The following is a 25,995-nucleotide window of genomic DNA, read 5'->3' as shown; positions in this document are numbered from 1 at the left end:
GTAAATGAAAGGAACATTAAAAATTTGTTCTAGAATGAATCCTACAAATTCTTGACATTCTACAAAATTTTAAGGATTATTGAGGTGGATGACATTTTGTATTCAGAAATCAAAAAGAAATTAGGGGTCTGAATATCTGAAAAAAGTCAGAAAAGTTTTTAAAGTTCAAACTGAATAGATGCAATGTTGCAACAACAACAACAATCAATAGATGGCCATTCATGTAATCAGAGCAGGAATAACTAATTGGACAAGTGAGTGTGTGCATTCTGGGAAGTATGTGTGTGTGTGTGGGGGGGAGATGATTGTAATCAACTTACTCATATTAATCTCTATATATTAACAAAAAGGACTCAATCTTGGGGGGGGGGGGATACCTTTTTCAATATATCCTGAACTTCATATCGATAAACTAACAGTCAGAACAGTTGACACACTCAAGGAATGGAAAGTCAGATGACTATCGTCGCTTTCTCCAAAGCTACCTACCTATCATCAGAACAATAATTTGTCAGCCTACCAGTTTGTTATAAATATTACAGACTATCTCAGAAAAGGACTGGCTATACAGAAAACCTCTGCAATTTCTCTGGGACAATTTAAGCCAAGAAGTTGATATCCTTCAGCTTCTAGCAAAACTTGGTGGGTTTCGGCCTCTCAGCCTTCAAAGTTCAGCATTTCAGTAGAACTTCTTTCCAAATAAAAAAGATACTGCAGACTAACCAGCCAAGTAACCATCTTCTCTGCTACTTTTTAGGTTTAGCTTCTGCTGTTTGGGATCACTGACTACAAAGGTTCCAAGGCTGAAATGGTCTCAGGGCAGTACAGTGAGTTTTTCCGGATGCTACAGCAGCTACCTTCCTCCGGTACAGACATCACAAATGTCAGGAACAATAAAACCTGGTACAATCTTCTTTTCAACATCCTGTATCCTGACATCCCAGATCTAGAAACAAGCAATACCATCCTTTTTGGACACCCAATTAAACACAGGCGATATATTTGCTAGGAAAGATTTAGCCACAAGCCTATGCTGTAATTTTTGTTACAGCCAGCCATGTCTTTCTTGGATGTTCAATTTTCCAAAATATATGATGATGACTAAGAAACAGCTTAAGCATCCCTCTCTTTACATAAGAACAGATGCTCTTTTTACAGTTCCCACCACTCTTAGGCAGAAAGTTATCTTCAGAAAATTATCTTCATAATTAATGAATTCATATATTACATCTGAAAGGTATTCCTATTGTAATAACATCTGCCAGCTAACATCTTGGTTTCTCCTGTGAAAATTAAACATTGCTTTCTTTACTCATCACAAGGTTCTCATTTTGTCTTTGGTCTTCAATGGGGGGGGGGGACTTGGAGAGATAAATGCAGACAGTGCAGGTTGACTTAAGGCAATTATCTCCAATACTACTAATCACCTTTGGTGATGAGGTACATCACCTCATCACCAAAGTACTGTGGTCCAAAGTACTTTATCTGCAGATCAAGTCAAAAGAGATGAAAAAGCTAAACAGACAGCACAAAGCTATTCAACTCCCTATTTCCCATTCCACTTCCTTTTTTGCATCCCATTCTCTCTTTCCTTAGCTTTCCTTTCTTTTCCTTTTCTTTTTACTATCACTAAGGGACTCCCTTGTCCCCATCACTTTTTCACCAGCTTGCTTCTAGTAATTTTTTTGTTTTGATGAATCTTGTCACTATGACAAATTCAAGATTGGATGTGTGAGGAGTGTTTGACAGGAGGAACGATAGAAAGTGTGGCTATGGCAATTAAGAGAGGTGAAAGGGTGGATGAGATGACTTGAGTGGTGGTGTAAATAGGGCAGTGAGAAATATAAGATTCTTGCTTGAGGCTGTACGAAAGAAGACACAGAGGAAAGATAGAGTGTGTGTTGCCTAGGTATGATAATGTCAAACTGAGCAGAAGAGCAGTGATATTGAATGGCATAATAGCGAGAATATGTCAGAAAAGAGGATTCGAATATGTGGATGCTTGGAGTGCGTTTGAGGACAGAGAGGAATTGTATGCAAGAGACCACTTACGTTTGAATGAGGAAGGACGTAGGAATCTGGAGAGATTGCTGTTCTGAAAAAGTCAGTGTGTCCCAGGGAGGATGGTAGCAGGGGTGGCCTCTTGTGGGAATGGGTACTTGGGAGAAGGGGGGACGATATCAGGTAACACTGAGCCCAGTGGAGTCTACAGGGAATAATACTGGGTATAAAAACAATGGATTTTTATGCTTTATACCAATGCCAGGAGTATTCGGAATAAGGGAGAGGAATTGGTGGCATTGATAGCAACAGCCTGGCCAAAGATAATTGGGATCACAGAGACATGGTTGACAGAAGAAGATATAATAACAGGAATAGAAGTTACTGGGTACAGCATTTTTCAGCAGGATAGGAAGGAAAAGCATGGTGGTGGAGTACTGCTTATGATGAGTGATGACCTATGTCCTCTAAGAGTGGAGGCTTTGGAAGGCTGTGACACTAATGATTTTGAAAGCTTATGGTGTGAGGTGGAGGTGGGCAAGACAGAATATTTAGTGGGGTGTTGCTACAGACCCAGGAGTGCAGAGGGTGGGGACCAGGAAATGTTTAGACAGCTGAGTTTGGCATGTGCAAGAAGAATGATTATCATGGGAGATTTTAACTAGAGTAGTATAAACTGGGGAGACGAAGATGCATGTAGCAATAAGGGAATGGAATTTCTAGAATTCTTGAGGGACACATGTCTTAGGCAACATGTAACAGAGGGAACAAGAGGTTCAAAAGTTTTGGATTTGGTTACACCATCTGAAGAGCTGATAATAACTGAGATGACACCTCTCCCACCAGTTGGAGAGCGTGACCATATGGTTTTGACTTGGAAAATGAATAGACATGCAGGAGTATTAAAGAGTTAGGAACGTATGTGGAATTATAAAGCAGGTGATTATAATAGTCTTAGAATGTCAACTTGGAGAAGTTTCATGAAGGGAGGAATTGGAAGGCCTGGATATCATTAGTGCTTGGGAAATTGTGAAGGAATATTTGTTAGCAGCAATGGTAAGCTGTATTCCATGAGTGAAGAAGAGGACACAATGTGGAGTAAAGCAGATGACAAACAATATTAAACAGGAGCTACATGTGAAAAAGAGGCTACGGAAGAGATATAAGGAGGCAGGTGAAGAGAAGATGCATGAAGAATATAAGACACAGGCCAGAAGAGTGACTAGTATGGTAAGGAAGGCGAAACTGGAATATGAAAAAAGATTGGCCCTTAGATCCAAGGAAAATCCTAGGGAATTTTTTATGTGGCCAGTAGGAGGAGAAATAACTGTGGAAGAATGACATTGTGGGATAAAAATGGGAATAGAGTGACTGATGCACAGGACATAGTGGAATTGTTCAATGAACACTTTATTGGAGTATTTCATCCTGGAGGAGTCAATTTGAATACCAGAGGGATAGAGCAGGTTCGAAGTTTAGAAGTGCAGGAGGAGAGTGTGTGTTCCACATGCTGAGTACTCTGGATGTTATTAAAGCTGTGGGACTGGATGGTATTTCACCACGAGTTTTGAGAGAATTTGCTAAGGAACTGACAATGCCCTTGACCTGGCTTTTCAATGAAAGTCTGGCTGCAGGAAATATGTCCATGGAATGGAAGGAAGATAACATAGTGCCATTGCATAAGGATGGTAGCAGACCGGATGTGTCTAATTATAGGACAATTTGTGTGTCATCAGTAGTTAGTAAGATGTTGGAGAAAGTACCTAAGGACCATACACAGCATTGGGCAGATGAGGGTAATGTTATCAGTAGGAGTCAACGTGGATTTGTGAAGGGGAACTCTTGTTTTAGCAATATGCTAGACTTTTATGATAAAGTTACAAGAGCATTAGATGAGGGAAAGGCATATACTGCCATTTTCCTACACTTAGCAAAGGCATTTGACAGGGTGCCACATGATAAGTTGATATTCAAGTTGCAGCACATGGGTCTGGATTGATCAACTGGATTCAGGATTGGCTCTCCGATTGGTATCAGAGAGTTGTGTATGGTGGAGCAATATCAAAGAAGCAGAAGGTTACAAGTGAGGTTCCAAAGGTCTCAGTACTAGGACCTATATTGTTTAATATTTATATTAATGACATTGTCCGTTGATTGAAACGGGATATTCAGTTGTTTGCGGATGATGCGAAGCTAGGAAGGGTTATTAGTAAAAGTGCAGATGTGGTAGCCCTGCAAGAGAATTTGAATATGCTAGATAGATGGGCAAATAAATGGGGTTTTCAGTTTAATGCAGCAAAGTATAAGGTCTTGAAGTTTGGGACACATCGATGGGACGCTGCATACTCTATGGAAGGAGTTAAACTGGAGGAAGTAGGGGAGACAAGAGAACCTGGATTGATGATTGATAGAAACCTGAAATTTAGGGGACATATTGCAAAGGTAGTGAAGGTAACATAGAGGATTGCTGCAATAATGAGAAAGACACTGACCTGCAGAGATAAAATGATTATCATTCTGTTGTGTAAGACTCTGATCAGACCACACTTAGACTATTGTTCTCAAATTTGGTCCCAAGGATTTGAAGGTGATAAATTAACTGTCGAAAGGGTACAAAGGTGGATAACAAAGACGGTTTCAGGACTGTACAATGTTTGTTATAAGGATTGGCTGAAGGAATGTGGACTGCAGAGTTTGGAGGATAGAAGGAGAGGTGATAGGATTGAGATTTTAAACTGTTGAGAGATGGCTACAGGGTTGACACTCGGGGAGTTCTTTCACTTGGTTGAACAGCAGGAAGGAGTGATGACAAGAGGCCATCCCTGGAAGTTACGAAAGGAAACTGTGAGCAAGAGGGTGAGGAGTGGTTTCTTTGCATGGAGTGTGGTTTTTGAACCATGGAATGCATTTCCTGATGGAGTGATGAGAGTGAGAAGGGTCAATGAGTTTAAGGAGTGGTATGATAGACTTTGTGTTTCTTAGGGGGGACCTCCCCTCGATGAGTCTTGATAGACTTGTGTTTCTTAGAAAGGACTTAGATCCCAAGATAAGTCTTTTGACTCCATACAGGCCTGAATAATAATAATAATAATAATAATAATAATAATAATAATAATAATAATAATAATAATAATGACAGCTTAACTCTCTGGTGCTCCCACCATACTCTCCTGAAAGATATCCCTTGCATGTGGTGATTTTCTTTTATCTTTATTTTCCTTCTTCTTTTTTTTTTTTTTTTTTTGCTGCAGCTGTGAGGGCATGTTTACTTTTACTTGCGCTGTTTGCTTTCCATGCAGAGGTGGAGGAGTCCATTATTCTAGTGTTTTCTCTTACTTTGCAGGATCTTTTTAAGTGCAGGATTTTCTCCTTTTGCTGTTACTATTCAACTTTTCTTCACAAATATGATTCATCAATTTGGGAACTTTATTCTGCTAGGAATGGTATCTATTCAGTGTGAGATTTTCTTCCTGCATGTGTTATCAGAACACAATTTAGACTCTCTCTCTCTCTCTCTCTCTTGTTATTGGCATATCAGAAGATCTCACAACAGGATCTTTAACATACCAAAGGACTCTTTCTCTTTATTTTCTTATTAATGTAGAGATATTATTATCTATATTATTATTATTATTATTATTATTATTATTGAAATCTGAAATCTGAAATCTGAAAATTACTGAAATCTGAAAATACACCCCAACTCAACATCACCAGAGTTAAAGATCGGTACTATCAACGTAAGAAGCCTGAATGGCAAAGAAATGGAGCTAGCTGAGGAATTAGATAAGTACCAGATCGACATAATAGGGGTGACTGAAACAAAAAAGACCAAAACTGGTGAGATCTTTCTGAGCAATAAATACAAAATGTTATATTCAGGCAATGACAATCAAGGAAAAGAAGGAGTAGCCATAGTATTCAACACAAAATACGAGGCTAATCTTCTTGAATGGCAATCAGTCTCAAGTAGAGTAATGTGGGCAAATATGAGAATGGGGAACTGGACAATGAGACTTATTTGTGCCTATGGTCCCACAGAAGGTTCTACTAAGGTAGAAGTGGAGGAATTTTTTGAGGCTTTAGAAAAAGCAACTGACACAATGAAAAAGGAAAAGTTGGTCCTTGTTGGGGATCTACATAGTAGAGTAGGAAATGATTGTGAGACATACAAAAATATTTTGGGAAAATTTGGAGAAAAGAGCAAAGCTAATAATAATGGCAAATATCTGTTGGATTTCTGCTCAGGACATGGGCTGGTTATTACTAACACCATGTTCCAACATAAAAATGTGCACAAATTCACATGGAGAGAAGAGGCTAGGAATAAGAAAAGTCTCATTGACTATGTTATTGTTGATAGTGATGTTTTCTCCCTGGTGCAGGACACCAGAGTGTACAGAGGATTTGAAATTGGAAGTGATCACTATTTAGTCTTGAGCAGGATAAAATTGAATATCATATTGAAAAGAATAACATGTAAGAAAGTTTTAAAGCGAATAAAAGTTGAGCAGCTCTCAGATGTGAACTGTAGACTAAAATACAGAAATATTATTGAAAAGAAAATGAAAGAGTTTGAGAACAGGAATCAAACCTTGGAGATTCAGTGGCAAACTCTGAAGGAAACATTGATTGATTCTGCCAGAGAGTCATGTGGTGAGGTTGTCTGCAAGGATAAAAAAATCAGAACTCCCTGGTGGACACAGGAAGTTAAAGAGGCAGTGAAGGAAAAGAAGAAAGCATATCAAAAGTTCCTGGCAAATAAGTCAGCTTTTACTCTTACAGAATACAGAGACAAATGTAAGAAAGCTAAACAGTGTGTAAAACTAGCTAAACAAAAGTCATGGGAGGACTTTGGCAAGAATATAGAAAATAAATATCAAGAAGGTGGCAAAATATTCTGGAGGTTGTTGAAGAAGCTTAGGAATGGAGGAAAGAGTGCTGTAAAAGGAATTAGAGATGATAAAGGTGAAATGAAAACAGGAGAAAAAGATATCCTTGAAGTATGGAGTAATTACTTTGAAAAACTGCTAAATGAAACAAGCAGTGATGACAGCACAGTGATAAAAAACACTGACCAGGCATGCAGTCAGGAATACATATCCATACTTGAAGTAGAAAAAGCCATCAAAGGCTTGAAATGTGGAAAGGCAGCAGGAGTAGATGATATTCGACCAGAAATGCTGAAGTATGGTGGTATAAGAGTCTTACAGTGGCTGCACTGCATAGTTCAGAAAGCCTGGACAGAGGGACAAATTCCTGATGATTGGAGTAGAGCTCTCATAGTACCCATATATAAAAAGGGAAATAAAACTGAATGTGAGAATTACAGAGGTATTTCCCTACTGAGTGTTCCTGGCAAGATCTATGCAAGTATACTTGAGAAACGGTTGAGAAGAATTGTGGAAGAAAAGCTTGGTGAAGAACAAGCTGGATTCAGGCCAAATAGAGGCTGTCAGGATCAGATCTTCGCTTTACGACAAATAGTCGGGAAAGCATGGGAATATGACAAGGATCTGTATTTAAGTTTTGTCGATTTGGAAAAGGCATATGACAAGGTGCCAAGAGAGAAGCTATTCAATACGCTGCAGTTATATGGTGTCAATGGGGCATTATATCAAGCAATACTTAGTCTTTATTTGAGTTGTGAGTCAGCAGTTAGAATTGAAGGAAGTACAGGAAGATGGTTTAATGTTAAATCTGGTGTGAGACAAGGATGTACATTATCCCCTCTGTTATTCATTATCTATATGGATCACATTATGAAGGAATGTGATATTAAACCTGATATCAAAATTGGAGATGTTAATGTCAGCTCTTTGCTTTATGCGGATGATGTTATACTTCTAAATAAATCCGCTACAAGTCTGCAAAATTCTCTGACTAAATTGAATAGCTGTTGTAATAGATATGGTATGAAGGTCAGCAATAAAAAGACAAAGGCAATGAAAATAGGCAGAATCATTGAAAATGTCAACTGTGTTGTGAATGGAGAACCTGTGGAACAAGTAAAACATTTCAGCTACTTAGGCACAATTTTTACTGAAGATGGTAAACTAAATATAGAAATAGACAACAGAATCAGCAAAGCTGGTATCGTGGGAAGTCAATTGAATAAATTCATATGGAATAAGAAAGAAATTAGTCGGAGCACTAAATTAGCTGTATACAAGACCGTGTTCAAACCAATTTTAACTTATGGATCTGAGAGCTGGGTCAGAAGTAAAACACTTGACCAAAGACTAGAGACCGCAGATATGAGAGTCCTGAGAAAGATTAGAGGCGTGAACAGATGGCATCAATGGCAATATCATATTAAAAATGAGGATATTAGGAAAGAACTTGACATTGTCAGCATCCAGGAATGCGTTAGCAGAGCTAATCTCAGATGGTATGGTCACTTAAATAGAATGGGAGAGGAAAGATTAGCAAAACAAGTGTTCTCTGCCAGGTTGGCAGGAAAACGACCCAGAGGAAGACCAAGATATAGGTGGATTGATACGGTACAAAGTGCCTTAGACGATAGAAATATAAGATCTGATAATGTTGGAGTCTTGACAAGTAACAGACTGATTTGGAGGAAAATTGTAGATAGGAAGTTAGTAATGATGTAATTTTTTCGTGTAGTACTGTCATATCCTGTACACCCCTTGAGGGTACATGGCAGGAATTTGATGATGATGATGATGATGATGATGATTATTATTATTTTGGGCAACTCCAAAGAGTCGAGAGACTCATCGAGGGAGGCCCTAACATCATGTCAAGAACAACTATTCGACATTCACACAGTATCTATCATACCTCGCCTTGAACTCATTCACGGTCATAGCACCCACAACAGACTCTGGCAGCTTATTCCACTCATTCACCACTCTCCAAGTAAAAAACCTAGCTCTAACACCCCTGTTAACCACATTCTTGCCCAGTTTCCATGTATGGCCCCTAGTCCTCCCACCACCAGTCCTATTCTCAAAAATATCTTCTAGATTGATCTTATAGAAACCTTTCAGCAATTTGAATGTCTCAATCATATCACCCCTTTTCCACCTATCAACCAATTTTTGCAACCCACAAATCTTCAACCTGTTCTCATAAGGTTCATTCCACAGACCTGCCACCATCTTGGGCACTCGTCTCTGGATCCTCTCCACCTCCTCCCCATCAAGAAGAAACTCTGGTGCCCATATCTGGGCACAGTAGTCCAGATGGGGTCTTATCAGGGCTCGATATAGAGGAACAATAACTTTTTTGTCTCTTCTGGTTAAAATATTTTTCAATAACCAAGTTATTTGATGAGCTGATTTAGCCACTTTTGCAATGTGCCCCCTAAACTTCACTTCCCTATCCACCAACACTCCCAAATCCCTAGCCTCATCAATCTCCTGGAGTATGGTTCCACCAATGTGATATACTGCTGCTAATCTTTTCACCCCAAAATGCATAACCTTACACTTTGCCACATTAAATTGACATTCATTTTCCCTAGCCCAGTCCTCCAAACTATTCAAATCATCCTGCAAAATTTTGACATCCTGTGCACTCACAATTGCTCTACCCAACTTTGCATCATCAGCAAACAAGTGAACACTTCCTCTGAAATCCTTTCCTATATCGTTAATGAACAAATTGAAAAGTAGTGGTCCAAGAACAGAACTCTGTGGCACACCACTAGTCACAAGCCGCCTGTTGGACTCCACTCCTGAATAAACCACTCTCTGGTATCTCTCCATCAACTACCCTCCTATCCATCTCACCAACCCTATATCCATCCCCATCAGTAACCTGGAGGTCAAAGGCCTTGGCAAGGTCCAGTAGAATCACTGTAAATCCATTACCCTTATCCAGTTCAGCCATCACTGTGTTATAAAACATGAGGAAGTTACTGAGGCATGATCTGCCCTTCACAAAACCATGTTGCCCCCCCATACAGTATCCCATTTTCATCTGTCCAATACTGTATTCTTCTCTTGACTAGTTTCTCCAAGATCTTGACAACGATTCCTGATATGCTAATCAGTCAGTAATTTACCACAGTAGTCTTGGAATCTCCTTTATGCAGTGGAACTATTTTCCCCTCTTTCCACCCCCTCAGGACTAACCCAGAGTTAAAAACTCGGTTTTGAAATCACTGGACCTCATGAAGTGAGAGAAGTTTTTTAAGTATTAAGAGAGATAGTAGGAGCAGATAATATACACATTTGCCTTTTAATGGCAGGTAGTATCAGGTCATCACAAGTGATATAACTACTACTGACAAACTACTTGCAGGCATTATAATAAAAGTTCAATTAATCACTCCCATATTGGGTGGGGGGGGGGGAAAGACCATATAGCAAAGATAGAAAGATTTTCAAATTCAGTACAATGAAAGCTCAGACAAGATTATATATAAAGTTTTGACTAAATGGGAAACAGTTATGTATATACACAGAAGAATGTCAGAAGAAAGAGAATTGAAGTCTAGGAACATTCTTTTCACTACAGAAATGAAACAGCAAGTTACCAACATATATCAGATAACCAAAAAAGTTCATGCTATTTTTCATAATAAAAATTAAACAACTGCAGAAATTTTCATAAAATGTTTTATTCATTGAAATAAGCACCTTCACAATTAATCTATAGCTCTTTCCAAACGAGATACAAATTTGTAAATTCCACTTTTATAAAATGTTTTATCTTTTGAAGTAACAAACCTAGCAACATCCACTTCAATTTCTGTTTCATAGCAGAGCTGTCTATTTTGCATGTGATTATCTAGCACCAAGAAATGGTGATAATTGCTTGGAGAAATATCAGGAGATATGGAGGATGAGGGAGTATATCACATCCTAAAGCACAAATCTTCTCATAGGTAAGTAAGCCAGTATAAGGTTTTGCATCGTCCTCTAAGAATAGGGCATTCTTCTGATTAACTAGTCACACTAGTCATGAATGTTTCTGAAGTAACACATCCTGCACACACTCGAGTTGCATTGAATAGATCTCAGCCATAATTGTTTGGCCTACAGCAAGAAACTCATAGTGGACCATACCAGCTCCAGTCCACCACACACAGCATAGTCTTTTGGAGATGAAGTGGTGCCTTTGAAGTGTGTGGTACTGGATCATTTGGTGATAGCAAATGATAAGTTCACTTCCTGTTAGAGTACAATATCCATTTTTTATCACAAGTGAGCAAGCAATCCAAAAACAGCTCATTTTTATGACACGAAAGAAGTGAAGAACAAATTTATAGCTTTTGAAGTTTATTGTCATCTGATAACGCATGTGGGACCCATTTGTTTAGCTTCAATGATTTTCCCAGTTGATGCAGATGTAAACGAATTGTTTCACCACTCACATCAAACATTCATGAAAGTTCTTGACATGTTAATGTAGTATTATTTCAAGGGTGGCACGTAATTCTTTATTATCAATAATGGAGGATCTTCCTGAACATGGTGCATCTTCAAATGATTCATCACCAGAAACAAATTTTTTAAACCATTTATGCATAGGACATTCTGCTACCACATCTTTTCCAAATGCCACACATATCTTACAGGATGCTTCTCAAGCCTTCGAACAGAGTTTAAATTTGTAAATCAAACAAGCATTACCAAGTTCAACTGAAATTTTAAAATGGTTCAAAGTCACAGAAAAAGAGTACACACCAAATTAGAAGTGCACAATTGACTGACGTGTATCTGTGCCTTATGACACATAAAAAATTGCACTCTACAAACCACTACAAAATAAAACAAGTCATTGCAGTGAACTCTACTGAAAATTGCATGAATATTTTTGATTACTATATAGAAAAATCTGTATAGGATTGGTTAGAGTGCTACATGCAAAAAAGAGGCTATGTAAGAAATATAAGGAGGCAGGTGAAGAGAAGATGCATGAAGAATATAAGACACAGGCCAGAAGAGTGACTAGTATGGTAAGGAAGGCGAAACTGGAATATGAGAAAAGATTGGCATACTACCCAGAAGCCAGAAGACAGCATTTCCACTGTGATGCCTGTGACTATCTGGGCAGAGATTGTCCAAAAGTTAAGTGATTCAACTGTTTAGGGCAGTGCTTTCCAAACTTTTCATGTTGGTGACACACTTTTTAGACAAACATAATTTTGCAGCACAGTAATTCAGTCTGATGTGCCTCTCATGGGTTTCGTGGCCAGATCGGATGTAGTTTAAGTATATGCTTTTACAATTATATTTTGTATAACTTTTATACATTTACTGTCACTCATACTTGAATGAACTATAGAAAACCCCAACAAAAATGAAACTGATGGTGATGGTTGCATGCAAGTCGGTATAGACTCAGGGAGGGGGTTCCAAGCAGTTGACCAAATATCTTCTTTAACGGCGCTAACTAAAAGTCGTACCAGTACTTTGCGAAATTGATTCCGCTGTGGAAATTTTCAGCGATTATTCTGTTTAACGCTTTATGTTCGTGCGACACACCTTCAGACTGCAGCCAACACACTAACGTGTCGCGACACACAGTTTGGGAAGGCTCTGGTTTAGGGATTGGACATATATCAGGACAGCGCCATATGCCTTACAGCATATGTGGATCAAAAATACATAAAATTAACATCTGTCTGCATAGGACATATGCTGATAAATTTGGAGGTACTATTGAATCAGTTTTCACATCTGATGCGAATACAACCTTCCCTGCAACGAATTTCCAAAACTTGAAAAATAACCAGCAAAAAAAGAGTGAATTTCAAATAACTTCACTAGGTAGTATTAAGAAAAATAAAACTGCTGCATGCAAAACCTCTGAACCTATTTAAACAAAGAGAAGATAACATCTTCAAATTTGTCTAAACCAGGGGTTGGCAAACATTTTGGACTATAGACCCCTTCATGGAATCCTTGATTCTTCATCGATCCCCATCATGTTAAATAAATGAATAAATGTTATCAATGATAAATTTCTCAACTTGAAAATAATAATTCCTTCACCCTTTTCATTGTTTCATTGGTAAATGATGGTATAAATCCAAATATTAAATATTCTTGTGAATACTATCGGTACTTCTTTTTACTATCAGGGGCCCGCTATTATGGGCACTATAACTTTAAAAAAATTACACAGTAAGTTCTACATTATCAGATCACTGAACACCACTCTGATAGCTGTGCACTAGCCCTGATTGTCTCTGTTTGGGGAGCAAGTGAGCTTCTCCCTCGTTGACTCAGCCGATCAGCCAGTTGGTGTTGCATGTCAAAATCATTTTAGGTATTTATTGATCCCCCCCCCTTTTGACCGCTAGATATTTATTGACCCCCTTGGATAGCCACATTGACCTCCCAGGGGTAGATATCGACTGCTTTGCTGACCCCTAGACATTTATTGACCACTTGGATAGCCAAATCGACCCCCGACCGATATTGACCACTTTGCTGACCCCTAGTCTAAGCAGACCATAACTAAGTAAGTAGAAAAGCAAAATGAAGATGAAAAAAATGTAGAAAAGCAGAAGTCATGGAGTTTATAAGAGGCTCTGATAAAATATGGGCCAACTAATAGGAAAAAAAATAAACAAAAAGGAAACAAACCATATAGCACCAAAAAGATCAGGAATGTAGCAGGATGATAAAGAAGATGTCACAAAAATCTTCAAAACTACCATTAAAAAACTACCTACTATCCTATTGCCAGCCTGGTTGGCCGAGTGGTTAGCATATCCACTCTCCAGCCAAAAGGCTGCATGTTCAAATCCTGCCATGAGCATGGATGTTTGTGATTGTCTGTGAAAATACTAGCAGTGGTGGTGGACAATAGATGACATTGGTACAGATGATGTGTTAGCTGTCATTAGTGGACTGAGTGGTGGAGATGGAGAGTTGTAGAATAGGTGCCCTCCCTTGATGAGTCTTTGGACTCCCTGGAGGTGTCAAGTAATAATAATAATAATAATAATAATAATAATAATAATAATAATAATAATAATAAAGTGAAAGATTTAGATTTTATTATCAAGGAACTAGGAAGTGAAGAATTTATTTCCCCAAAAATAGATAACAAGAAAGATCAAAAGGAGACCCACAAGTCTGTCTAACAGAAGGTAAAGACTGAAAAGTCCATGTTGTTGATCTCAAATGGGGAAGTGAGGAGGAGTCACAGATTCTCCTCACTACTACTGTGTTAGATATTTCCAGATTGCCTTCAAAAACATTAATAAAAAGCTGAATAATGAAGAGATGAATACCCTGCACAAAACTATACAAGCAATTGCCATCAAAAACTTATAATGGTCATCACTGTCACACTTAACATCAGAGGATTCAAGTCAGATTAAAAACAATACCATGTCTGGAAGTTGATGCTACTCCATAACATTAATCTCTTCTTTATCCAAGAAATGCATTTCTCTTCCATTAAGTTGTTAGTACCTTCTCAAAGAAATTTCCATTATCCTCATACTGGTTGTTTGAACAAAACAGAGTGAGAGGTATTGCCTTATTAATATGTCCCCTCGATTTTGGGCACCTTCTGCAATTTACAATAGGATGCAGAAAGAAGTATTATTTCCATCAAATGGAGATGGAAGGGAAAGATGTTTCACCTTGTGGGAGTCTAATCACCTAACAAGCCTAGAGATCAAATAACTTGCACCTCAGCCTTAGAGCTATAATTACATAGTGCATTAGATAACATTTTCTAGGGAACTGGAACTGTATAGAATTCAAGAATGATAAGATAGAGGCGGCCCTTGGATAGAGAACATCAGAATAAGAAAATTAAAAATATGTTGCAGGATCATGAACCTAGTGGACACATGAAGAAAGAAACATTCCATTTACAGAGAAGTTAGTTGTCCAAGAGCTCAAACTTGCCTGAACAGGATTTATATATCCACAAATATGTAGAATGATATTAAATATATATCACATTATTTTTGCACAAGTGACCAATCTCACTGTTCATAAACTTGTGTTAATCAATCAGGACATTAAAGATTAGGTGGCAATTCCACTACCTGGAACTGGGGAAAAGTGGTAATCTTTCAAAACAACCATCAAAGAGTGCCTCATCCAATGCAGGAAAGAAAGGCCTTAGAGACAAAGGCGGCATCTCCGTGAGAACTTTAAGCATTTGTGGATGTTAAGCACATTAAACATTTGTGATATCTCACAAACAATGTTGTTCATGCCTCACAGTGTCAGAGACTTTATTTAGGTCTATAGATAAAAGTGTACAAGGAAGCTTTCATTGGTTGACTAAATGAATAATATTCCTGAGGAGATTGATTAAAATAAATTCAATTCAATTGTTCTTCCAGGGAAGCAATAAACTTATGTGAACCAATTTTGAACCAATTCAAATTCAATTCTAATATTTACAATTTTCGTGAGGATTTTTTATTATTATTATGAGTCTTTGACTCCATGAGGTCTTGTTTAATAATAATAATAATAATAAAGTAACACCTCCAGGAAGTCCAAAGATTCATCGAGGGAGGACACCTACTTTAGAGCTCTCTGTCTTCACCACTTAATCCACCAACTACAACAAACTGCAACTACCATCATCATCTACACCAATGCCATCTAATTCCCATTATCACCATTAGTATTTTCACAGACAATCACAAACATCCATGCCCACGGCGGGATTCGAACCCGCAGTCTTTTGGCTGGAAAGCGGATAAACTGACCACTCAGCTAACCAGGCTGGCACTTTTGTAACCTATATTCATTAAAGCTATAGTCAGGCTTAGACAGGACTGGTTATAGACCTAAAAATGAACTGATGTGTTTATTATTATTATTATTATTATTATTATTATTATTATTATTATTATTATTAACATCCTCCATGCAGTCAGAGACTCACCATGAGAGGGGCACACTATTGCAAACAATGATTATCCAACTGTGCCTCAAAGTGATTCAATTGTCTACATTCACAACACACACTCAAGCAATGCATTCCACTCACTAACCACTCTCCATTTAAAGAACCTTCTCCTTAGTTTTCTGTGATCACCTCTTGTTCTACCCTACCCTCTCCTCTCCCATTCTATGAAAAAATCTCTTCCATATCACCTGATAACAATCCTTGACTAGCTTATATGTCTCAATCATATCCCCCCCTTCCGCCTCCTCCTATTCATGAGGCTTTGCAATTTACACTCTCTCAATCTGTCCTTGTACTCCACTTTCCAAAGACCAGTGACCACCTTTGTGAAATCTTCTCTGGATCCTTTCCAGCATATCCTCAGCACCATGAAAACTCAGCGACTAAATCTGTGCACAATAATCCATAAGAGGACTGATCAAAGCCTTATACAATGGCATCATAACATCTTTATTTCTGCATGTCAGGGTCCACTGCATCATTGCCATTATCCGATGTGATGTCTTGCCATTAGACTGACAATCTTGAGGTTTGGACAAATGTGTTGAGGTTTGGAAATTTTTCAGAGCTGAGGAAGGTTCAAGGAATAGTCTTTTGTGCTTGTACTTGCTGCAGTGTAATAAAGTGGCCTTCTTCCAGAGTATCATGTGGTGGATGTCCAAAGCATGGTCAGCAAGTCCTTAGTGGCTGTATTGGTATAACCAGATGTAGTTCTTGTGTTCAGATATCCTGATATTGGCTGTCCTGCCTGTTTGACTGTAGTAGGACAGTTTGTAACTGCAAGGGGCCTGGTATACCCCAGATCAGTCTAGGGAAAATAGCTTGTCTTTGGTGGAGCAGATAAGAGATGCCAATTTCTTATGTGGTTTGTAACTGGTAGTGAGGTCATATTTCCTTAGGATCCTTGTTATTTCCTTGCTTTGTGATCTCTATTATTTCCTTGCTTTGTGATCCCTGAAGATGGCAATATAACATTGCCACAATATAGGTAGTTATTAAAGTTTTTATAATTAATAATGTAGTTTACATTGACATTTACTAAAATATTAGAAGCTATGTCTAACCAACGTATAAGTTTATCTACAAGAACATAAATGTCATTTATGGAAGGTGCAGAAAAGGAAAAATTACTAATATCAGCAGTATTTACAGAAGTGTGGCTAAACACATGTTTATCTCAGTTATCAGATTTCTACATCTCAAAATAAGCATGCTAAGGGATAATTGCTTCGAGTGGCTCTGGTGTTAATTGCCTATTTTCTGTAATAAAGAAATCACATCAGACTATGCTTCTTTCTTTAGGTGCTGTATATCCTTTGTACAAAACAGTAGAGGTTTTATGGTCCTTTTCTTTTGCTGAGGGGGGACATGAAATGTGGACAGAGCAAGAAACCAATCAACAAATAGTCCAGCAGCACCCACAGCAGTTATATATAAATATATATATATTTACAGAGTAAATAAATAAATAATAAAAAAAATATATATATATATATATTAATAAATAAATAAATACACAATTATATATGTGTGTGTGTATATATATATATATATATTTATATATACATATATACATATATGTATATATACATATATGTGTAAAGAAGAAGTATATATATATATATATATACATATACTTCTTCTTTACATATATATATATTGGTTAAAATAGTACAGATGGTAAGGATAATAGGATGATTTACCATTAGTCATTGAGACCAAGGAAGTCAATGATGTACACTAACAAACAATAATTGTCTGGACACTTTAGCAATTTACAATTGATACCAGCTGGAGACCCCCTAGTATTGGGTATGTCCACCTTGGGTTTCGATTACCTCCTACCCTTTGAACGGCACCTCTCTTAAAGTCACTGAGTTCACGTCATGTTGACATACCGCCTGTTTTCATCTGCTATGATGAAATACTGCTTCCTACTATCTGTACACCAGTTTTTATGTTATTAACAAACCTGGAATGTTCCATACCTTCAAATCACACAGGTTTCCAGACAATTATTGGTAGGTAGTGTATGTGTATCATGAACCAATGCAGGCCACTATAAGGTCAAAATCAGTCTAGGTACTGACCCTTCCCATAATGCATAGAATTATACAAATCTGAAAGGATGTGAATTCAGCAGCCTCCATATATAAGTAGCCTAGTTGTGAAGATATTTCACATGCAAGCTTTGTTTACTTACACTTGGATAAAGGATTAAAGAAGAATATAATGACAAGTTTAATTTAATTGTGAGTTCATGCTGTAGTAGTCATGTTTGCAAAAAGTAAAGGGCTGTTTGATTATAGGAAGGCAAGCAGGTCAATTTTCTGGATGTTGAAAAAGCCTATCAAGAGAGCATTTAGATATTTGGATAAAGCATTAGATTGAAAATTGGCATACTGAAACATTATTATTATTATTATTATTCCTGATACCTCCAAGGAGTCCGAAGACTCATCGTGGGAGGACACCCACAACTTCAACCACTATACCGAACCTCTCTACTACGAATCATCTCCATCAACGCCATCCACTGCCCACCTCCACCACCACAACAACTAGTATTTTTTGTCTGTAAATTGCGTGTGTTCTGAAGGGCCGATTTGTCCGTATGCGGGATAAAAAACCCGAGTTGCCGGGAGAAAAAAACCCTGCTACCTATATGATATAATAAATTTAGTTTAATCCTTTATTCAGGTGTAAGCAAACAAAGTTTGCGGCTGAAGTATGTACAGGGCTGAGGCAACTCATGGTAAAGCTCTCATCACTTGTCTTAGTATCTCCCATAATGCAAAGCACATCTCCTTGCAGACATGTATAATGCTATGCATTAAGGGAAAGACCACCACCCAGACTGGTTTCGACTTTTATTGAGGTCTTGTCAGTGGGGGCCAGACCCAGAAATGGTGATACTAAGGTGGAAGTAATGGCCCTTCCCCTAATGTATAGCATTATACATGTCCGCAAGGAGATGTGCTTTGCATTATGGGAGATACTAAGACAAGTGATGAGAGCTTAGTTCACCTTTACCACGAGTTGCCTCAGTCCTGTACATACTTCAGGTGCAAACATTGTTTGCTTACACTTGGATAAAGGATTAAACTAAATTTATTATAGTCTAACCAAGTGGGAAAAAACTTGAAACATAAGATTGAGTGGTATATGAGAAAGTAATATCAGGAAGTAGGAAGGTTACAAGTGGGGTTTCACAGGATCAATACTAGGACGCTTGCTTTTCATCTTGTATGTCAACGATATAGTCACTGGTTTATAAGGAGATATTCAGATGTTTATAGATGATGTGAAGCTTGTGAAGGTTATTAGTAACAGTGCTGATGTTATGGTGGTTTCATTCATCAGTATAAGCAATGCCCTTTGGCTGGAAAGACCTAGGTTGGAATCTCATTGAGGATGCAAAACACTTTTATCGGGACTTTTCAACTGAAAGTAAGTCAGCTAGCCAGTCTCATATATAGAAGGTAAGGTTTATCTTAAGAAAATATGGGTTTTCATTCCTCATAACAAGCAAACTGGCCAGAAGAACATACAAATATATGTATGCATGCACATGCACATGCAATTTACAGACATAGGACACTATGCAGATAAGGCTAACCACTCTTTCATAAGGTGCTAGCAGGTTTCTAAGTGGTTACTTAAGTGTGATAAGTAATTAAGTCTAATACAAAAGGAAAAATGGAATGGAATATATAAAGCCAAAATTCCTGAGTAAATACAGTTGCAGTCAAGTGAAAATACTTATACTCACCAAAGGATAATGACTCTTGAGAAGCAGTACTTAACCTCTGAAAAAGGTCTTTTGAAACTTTATACTGTAGTCCGCACATTACCCAAGCAAGTGTACAAAATTCTTGCAAGAGAATTGTATTTTCACTTCCAGAAAATAACTAGACAGAAAAAGAAAAAAAAAAAAGAGGAAATTTTTATATTTACTTAAGTTGTAATGTCATAAATTGAAATTTCACATATTTATGCAATTTTTATATGCTTAGGTTCATTTTTTTTCCTACTCTATCATAGATTTTAAAAGTATAATAATGATATAGGTGAAGATTTGGTTGGAGATATTCAGTTGTTTGCAGATGATGCAAAGTTGGGATTAACCATGAAGTGTAGTGAAGATGTTGTGGCCTTACAGGAAGACTTGAATAGATTAAGTGATTGGGCATGGAAGTAAGTTCAATGTTGCAAAATGTAAGGTTTTAAAATTTGGAAAACAAAGATGGGATGCAGAATTTATGCTTGGTGAGAATATATTGTTAGAGGTAGAGGAAATAAGAGATCTGGGGGTGATAGTGGATAAGGATCTAAAATTTAGGTGACACCGCCAAAATTGTGAAGACAACAAAAAGGCTTCTGGGAATGATGCAGAGGACACTGACGTGTAGAAGTAGGGAGATTCTTGTTCTGTTGTATAAGGCTTTGATTAGGCCACACATGGACTATTGTGCCCAGATTTGGTCACGGGGTTTTCAGAAGGATGAAGAGATGTTGGAAAGGGTCCTAAGGAGACTGACTAAGGTAGTTTCTGACCTCTGGAATGTCGAGTATGAGGAAAGATTGAGAAGATGTAATTTACAGATTCTGGTGGACAAGAGGAAGAGGGGAGATATAATAGAGACCTACAAGTTGGTAAAGGGTTGTTACAGGATTAATGCTGGAGAAGTTCTACATAAAATAGTGGAAGAGAGCCAGAGGTCATCCCTGGAAACTGTATAAAGAGGGTGTGAGTAGGGGAGTGAGAGGCAGGTTTTTTCGTGCAGAGTTGTGAATGATTGGAATGCCTTGCCTGAGAATGTAGTGTCTGCAGAGAGTTTGAATGTGTTTAAAACATGGTATGATGAGCTGTGTGTGTGATAAAAGGACCTCCAAGATGAGTCTTTGACTCCATGAGGTCTTGGGGTGGTAATAATAATAATAATAATAATAATAATAATAACGGTAAGTACCTGCTGAATTTTTTGGGACAAGTCCCGGTTATTATTATTATTATTATTATTATTATTATTTAACACCAGATTTCCATGGCATCAAAAGATTCGTCACAGGAGGTACACACAAAACCCATCAAAATGTGCTTTAAGCTCACTCAAAGTATCCGCATGTGTCAGGCAATGCATTCCACTTACCAATCACTCTCCATCCAAAGAACCTGTTCCTTATACAGCTTCCAGTAATGTTCCCTTGTTCTATCCCTTCTCCCATCCTATGAAAAATTTCTTCCACATTAACCCAGTAACAACCATTTACCAATATAAAAAATATAAATATAAATTTTGTATGCGCTATTCTTTTGTCTAATATAATTTGAATCGGTTGATTATAGTTTGTAACAGTTTTTTACTTTTTAGTACCTTACATCAGTTATGTTTCCTGAAGATGCCAACAGCCTTAGTTGGTGAAACTAGTTGGTAAAGCATAGTTGTTTATTATATGTAATTGATCAATATAGTCCCATTAGAAATCTTTTTATAACTGTTATGGTCAAGAAAATTAACTTTTTTTAACCATTTACCAACTTATATGTCTCAATCCTATCACCTCTTTTCCTCCAATTCACAAGGCTTTGCAAATTGCATTCCCTCAATCTATCTTTATATCCTTCATACCAAAGACCAGTTACCACCTTAGTCTTTTCTGCATCCTTTCCAATATATCCACATCACCATGAAAACCAGGGGACCAAATGAGGGCTTGATCAAAGCCCTCATGTCATTGCCATAACCTGAGGTGATGGCTTCACAATTGTGCAATGTGACCTTATAACTCCATATCCTTGTCCACCACCATTTCAAGTCTCTTCTCTACAACTTCCTCAAAAATTTCCCAACCAAGTGTATACTTTGCATGTTCCGTAGCACAATTGGAAGAATGAGAGTGCACCCTTCAATTGGAAAAGGCCTAAGTTTGATTCTCATCATGACGTGAGGAATCTTTATATGGACTTTTTCAATCGAAGGTGAGTTAGCTGATCTCATATGGAGGTAGCAGGGTTTTTTCTCCTGGAAACTAAAGTTTTTCATCCCACATACAGACAAATCAGCAATTCAGAAAACAAGCAATTTACAGACAAAAAATGCTAGTTGTGGTGGTAGGCGGTAGATGGCATTGATGTGGATGATTGGTAGTAGAGGTTCGGTGTAGTGGTGGAGACGGAAAGTTGCACAGTGGTTGTCCTCCCGCGATGAGTCTTTGGACTCCTTGTAGGTGTCACAAATAATAATAATAATAATAATAATAATAATAATAATAATAATAATAATAATAATGTTGCCTACCAAATTTCACAAATATTTCACAAACTTGTGCTTTATAACACAAGTTTATAACAGGGGTGCTAAGGGTCAAAGCTGTATAACTGAGAGGAGACCTCCACATAGCCTTTAAAGGAATGCAGAGAACTGACCAGGACCCTGTTAGGTATCTACCTGGATACTGAACAAACGAGGATGGGCTGGCACTTTGGGATTTAGCTGACCAAATTGTATTCTTATTGGTTTAAACCAAAATACAAAATGATGGTACAACATTCAAAATTTCATGCCAGCTGGGGCATCGCCCAGTTAAACAAGGCCCCCTGTTGTTTTTGCTAGGGGAACCAGGGTAAACAGCGAAAAGTCAGCTACTGGAACAAATCTGAAAATACACCCCAACTCAACATCACCAGAGTTAAAGATCGGTAATATTAACATAAGAAGTCTGAATGGCAAAGAAATGGAGCTAGCTGACGAATTAGATAAGTACCAGATCGACATAATAGGGGTGACTGAAACAAAAAAGACAAAACTGGTGAGATCTTTCTGAGCAATAAATACAAAATGTTATATTCAGACAATGACAATCAAGGAAAAGAAGGAGTAGCCATAGTATTTAACACAAAATATGAGGCTAATCTTTTTGAATGGCAGGCAGTCTCAAGTAGAGTAATGTGGGCAAATATGAGAATGGGGAACTGGACAATGAGACTTATTTGTGCCTATGGTCCCACAGAAGGTTCTACTAAGGTAGAAGTGGAGGAATTTTTTGAGGCTTTAGAAAAAGCAACTGACACAATGAAAAAGGAAAAGTTGGTCCTTGTTGGGGATCTAAATAGCAGAGTAGGAAATGATTGTCAGGCATACAAAAATATTTTGGGAAAATTTGGAGAAAAGAGCAAAGCTAATAATAATGGCAAATATCTGTTGGATTTCTGCTCGGCACACGGACTGGTTATTACTAACACCATGTTCCAACATAAAAATGTGCACAAATTCACATGGAGAGAGGAGGCAAGGAATAAGAAAGTCTCATTGACTATGTTATTGTTGATAATGATGTTTTCTCCCTGGTGCAGGACACCAGAGTGTACAGAGGATTTGAAATTGGAAGTGATCACTATTTAGTCTTGAGTAGGATAAAATTGAATTTCATATTGAAAAGAATAATATGTAAGAAAGTTTTAAAGCGAATAAAAGTTGAGCAGCTCTCAGATGTGAACTGTAGACTAAAATATACAAAGATTATTGAAGAAAAAAATGAAAGAGTTTGAGCACAGGAACCAAACCTTGGAGATTCGGTGGCAAGCCTTCAAGAAAACCCTGATTGATTCAGCTAGAGATGTATGTGGTGAAGTTGTCTGCAAGGATAGAAAAATTAGAACTCCATGGTGGACACAGGAAGTTAAAGAGGCAGTGAAGGAAAAGAAGAAAGCAAATCAAAAGTTCCTGGCAAATAAGTCAGCTTGGGCTCTTAGAGAATACAGAGACAAATGTAAGAAAGCTAAACACTGTGTAAAACTAGCTAAACAAAAGTCATGGGAGGACTTTGGCAAGAACATAGAAAATAAATATCAAGAAGGTGGCAAAATATTCTGGAGGTTGTTGAAGCAGCTTAGGAATGGAGGAAAGAGTGCTGTAAAAGGAGTTAGAGATGATAAAGGTGACATGAAAACGGGAGAAAAAGATATCCTTGAAGTATGGAGTAATTACTTTGTAACTTTGCTAAATGAAACAAGCAGTGATGACAGCACAGTGATAAAAAAACAATGACCAGGCATGCAGTCAGGAATACATATTCATATTTGAAGTAGAAAAAGCCATCAAAGGCTTGAAATGTGGAAAGGCAGTAGGAATAGATGATATTTGACCAGAAATGCTCAAGTATGGTGGTATAAGAGTCCTACAGTGGCTGCACTGCATAGTTCAGAAGGCCTGAACAGAGGGAAGAATTCCCAATGATTGGAGTAGAGCTCTCATACTACCCATATATAAAAAGGGAAATAAAACTGAATGTGAAAATTACAGAGGTATTTCCCTACTGAGTGCTCCTGGTAAGATTTATGCAAGTATACTTGAGAAACAATTGAGAAGAATTGTGGAAGATAAGCTTGGTGAAGAACAAGCTGGATTCAGGCCAAATAGAGGCTGTCAGGATCAGATCTTCACTTTATGACAAATAGTTGTGAAATCATAGGAATATAACAAAGATCTGTATTTAAGTTTTGTTGATCTGGAAAAGGCATATGACAAGGTGCCAAGAGAGAGGCTATTCAATACGGTACAGTTATATAGTGTCAATGGGACATTATATCAAGCAATACTTAGTCTTTATTTGAGTTGTAAGTCAGCAGTTAGAATTGAAGGAAGTACAGGAAGGTGGTTTAATGTTAAATCTGGTGTGAGACAAGGATGTACATTATCCCCTCTGTTATTCATTATCTATATGGATCACATTATGAAGGGAAGTGGTATTAAACATGATATTGAAACTGGAGATGTTAATGTCAGCTCTTTGCTTTATGTGGATGATGTTATACTTCTAAATAAATGCGCTACAAGTCTGCAAGATTCCCTGACTAAATTGAATAACTGTTGTAATAGAAACGGTACGAAGGTCAGCAATAAAAAGACAAAGACAATGAAAATAGGCAGAGTTGTTGAAAATGCCAACTGCATTGTGAACAGAGAACCTGTGGAACAAGTAAAACATTTCAGCTACTTAGGCACAATTTTTAGTGAAGATGGTAAATTAAATATGGAAATAGACAACAGAATCAACAAATCTGGTATGGTAGGAAGTCAACTGAATAAATTTATATGGAATAAGAGAGAAATTAGTCGGAACACTAAATTAGCTGTATACAAGACAGTGTTCAAACCAGTTTTAACTTATGGATCTGAGAGCTGGGTCAAAAGTAAAACACTAGACCACACTAGAGACCGCAGATATGAGAGTCCTGAGAAAGATTAGAGGCATGAACAGGTGGTATCAATGGCAATATCATATTAAAAACGAGGATATTAGGAAAGAACTTGACATTGTTGGCATCCAGAAATGCGTTAGCAGAGCTAATCTCAGGTGGTATGGTCACTTAAACAGAATGGACAAGAAAAGATTAGCAAAACAAGTGTTCTCTGCCAGGTTGGCAGGAAAACAACCTAACCTAGAGGAAGACCAAGATATAGGTGGATTGATATGGTACAAAATGCCTTAGACGATAGAAATATAAGATCTGATAATAACCTCCAACGATGAGTCTTTTGACTTCATGGAGGCCTGAATAATAATAATAATAATAATAATAATAATGTTGGAGTCTTGACAAGTAACAGACCGATTTGGAGGAAAATTGTAGATAGGAAGTTAGTAATGATGTAAATTTTTCATGTAGTACTATCATATCCTGCACACTACTTGAGGGTAATGGCAGGAATTTGATGATGATGATGTTGCTTTATAACATTAGACTGATAGTTACATACTATTTCCCGCTCATAGTTAATAAAGATAATGTCGGTGTCCTGCAAGACGATTTAAATAAATTGGTATTGTGAGCAAAGGATAATGATTATCAATTTAATAGTGTAAAATATAAGGTTATACAGTTTAGGTTGAAAAGGCTATATATTTTTAAAAAAAGGTTTGAAAGGTTATACTGTGAATAGATTCAAGGCACAATTTGATGATCTTTTGGCATAAGAGGGTATAGAATTCCCACGACGAATCCTTTGACTCTATGGAGGTCAGAAATAAATGATAATAATAATAACAATGTGTATGACACATTGTTATTATTATTGTCCCAATCATAACATTGTTATGTTATGATTGGGACCTTCA

At 37.5% G+C, this 25,995-nt stretch overlaps 1 protein-coding gene across 1 annotated transcript in view; it reads right to left on the bottom strand.

Annotated features, from left to right (window-relative positions):
- The window catches only part of LOC150109801 (lysophosphatidylcholine acyltransferase 1-like), a 424,292-nt gene that overhangs the window by 56,446 nt on the left and 341,851 nt on the right, over window positions 1–25,995 (bottom strand). The window contains exon 12 of the mRNA XM_090396220.1: window positions 19,646–19,784. Coding sequence (XP_090252346.1) covers window positions 19,646–19,784 — 139 coding nt within the window. The remainder of the gene's footprint in view (window positions 1–19,645; window positions 19,785–25,995) is intronic.

This window comes from Typopeltis vanoorti, chromosome 1 (assembly GCF_054136105.1).
Source record: "Typopeltis vanoorti isolate ZY-2024b chromosome 1, IOZ_Tvanoo_1.0, whole genome shotgun sequence".
Classification (NCBI taxonomy): Eukaryota; Metazoa; Arthropoda; class Arachnida; order Uropygi; family Thelyphonidae; genus Typopeltis; species Typopeltis vanoorti.
Note: the sequence above shows the minus strand (reverse complement) of the source record. Positions and strands in the feature narration are given on the sequence as shown.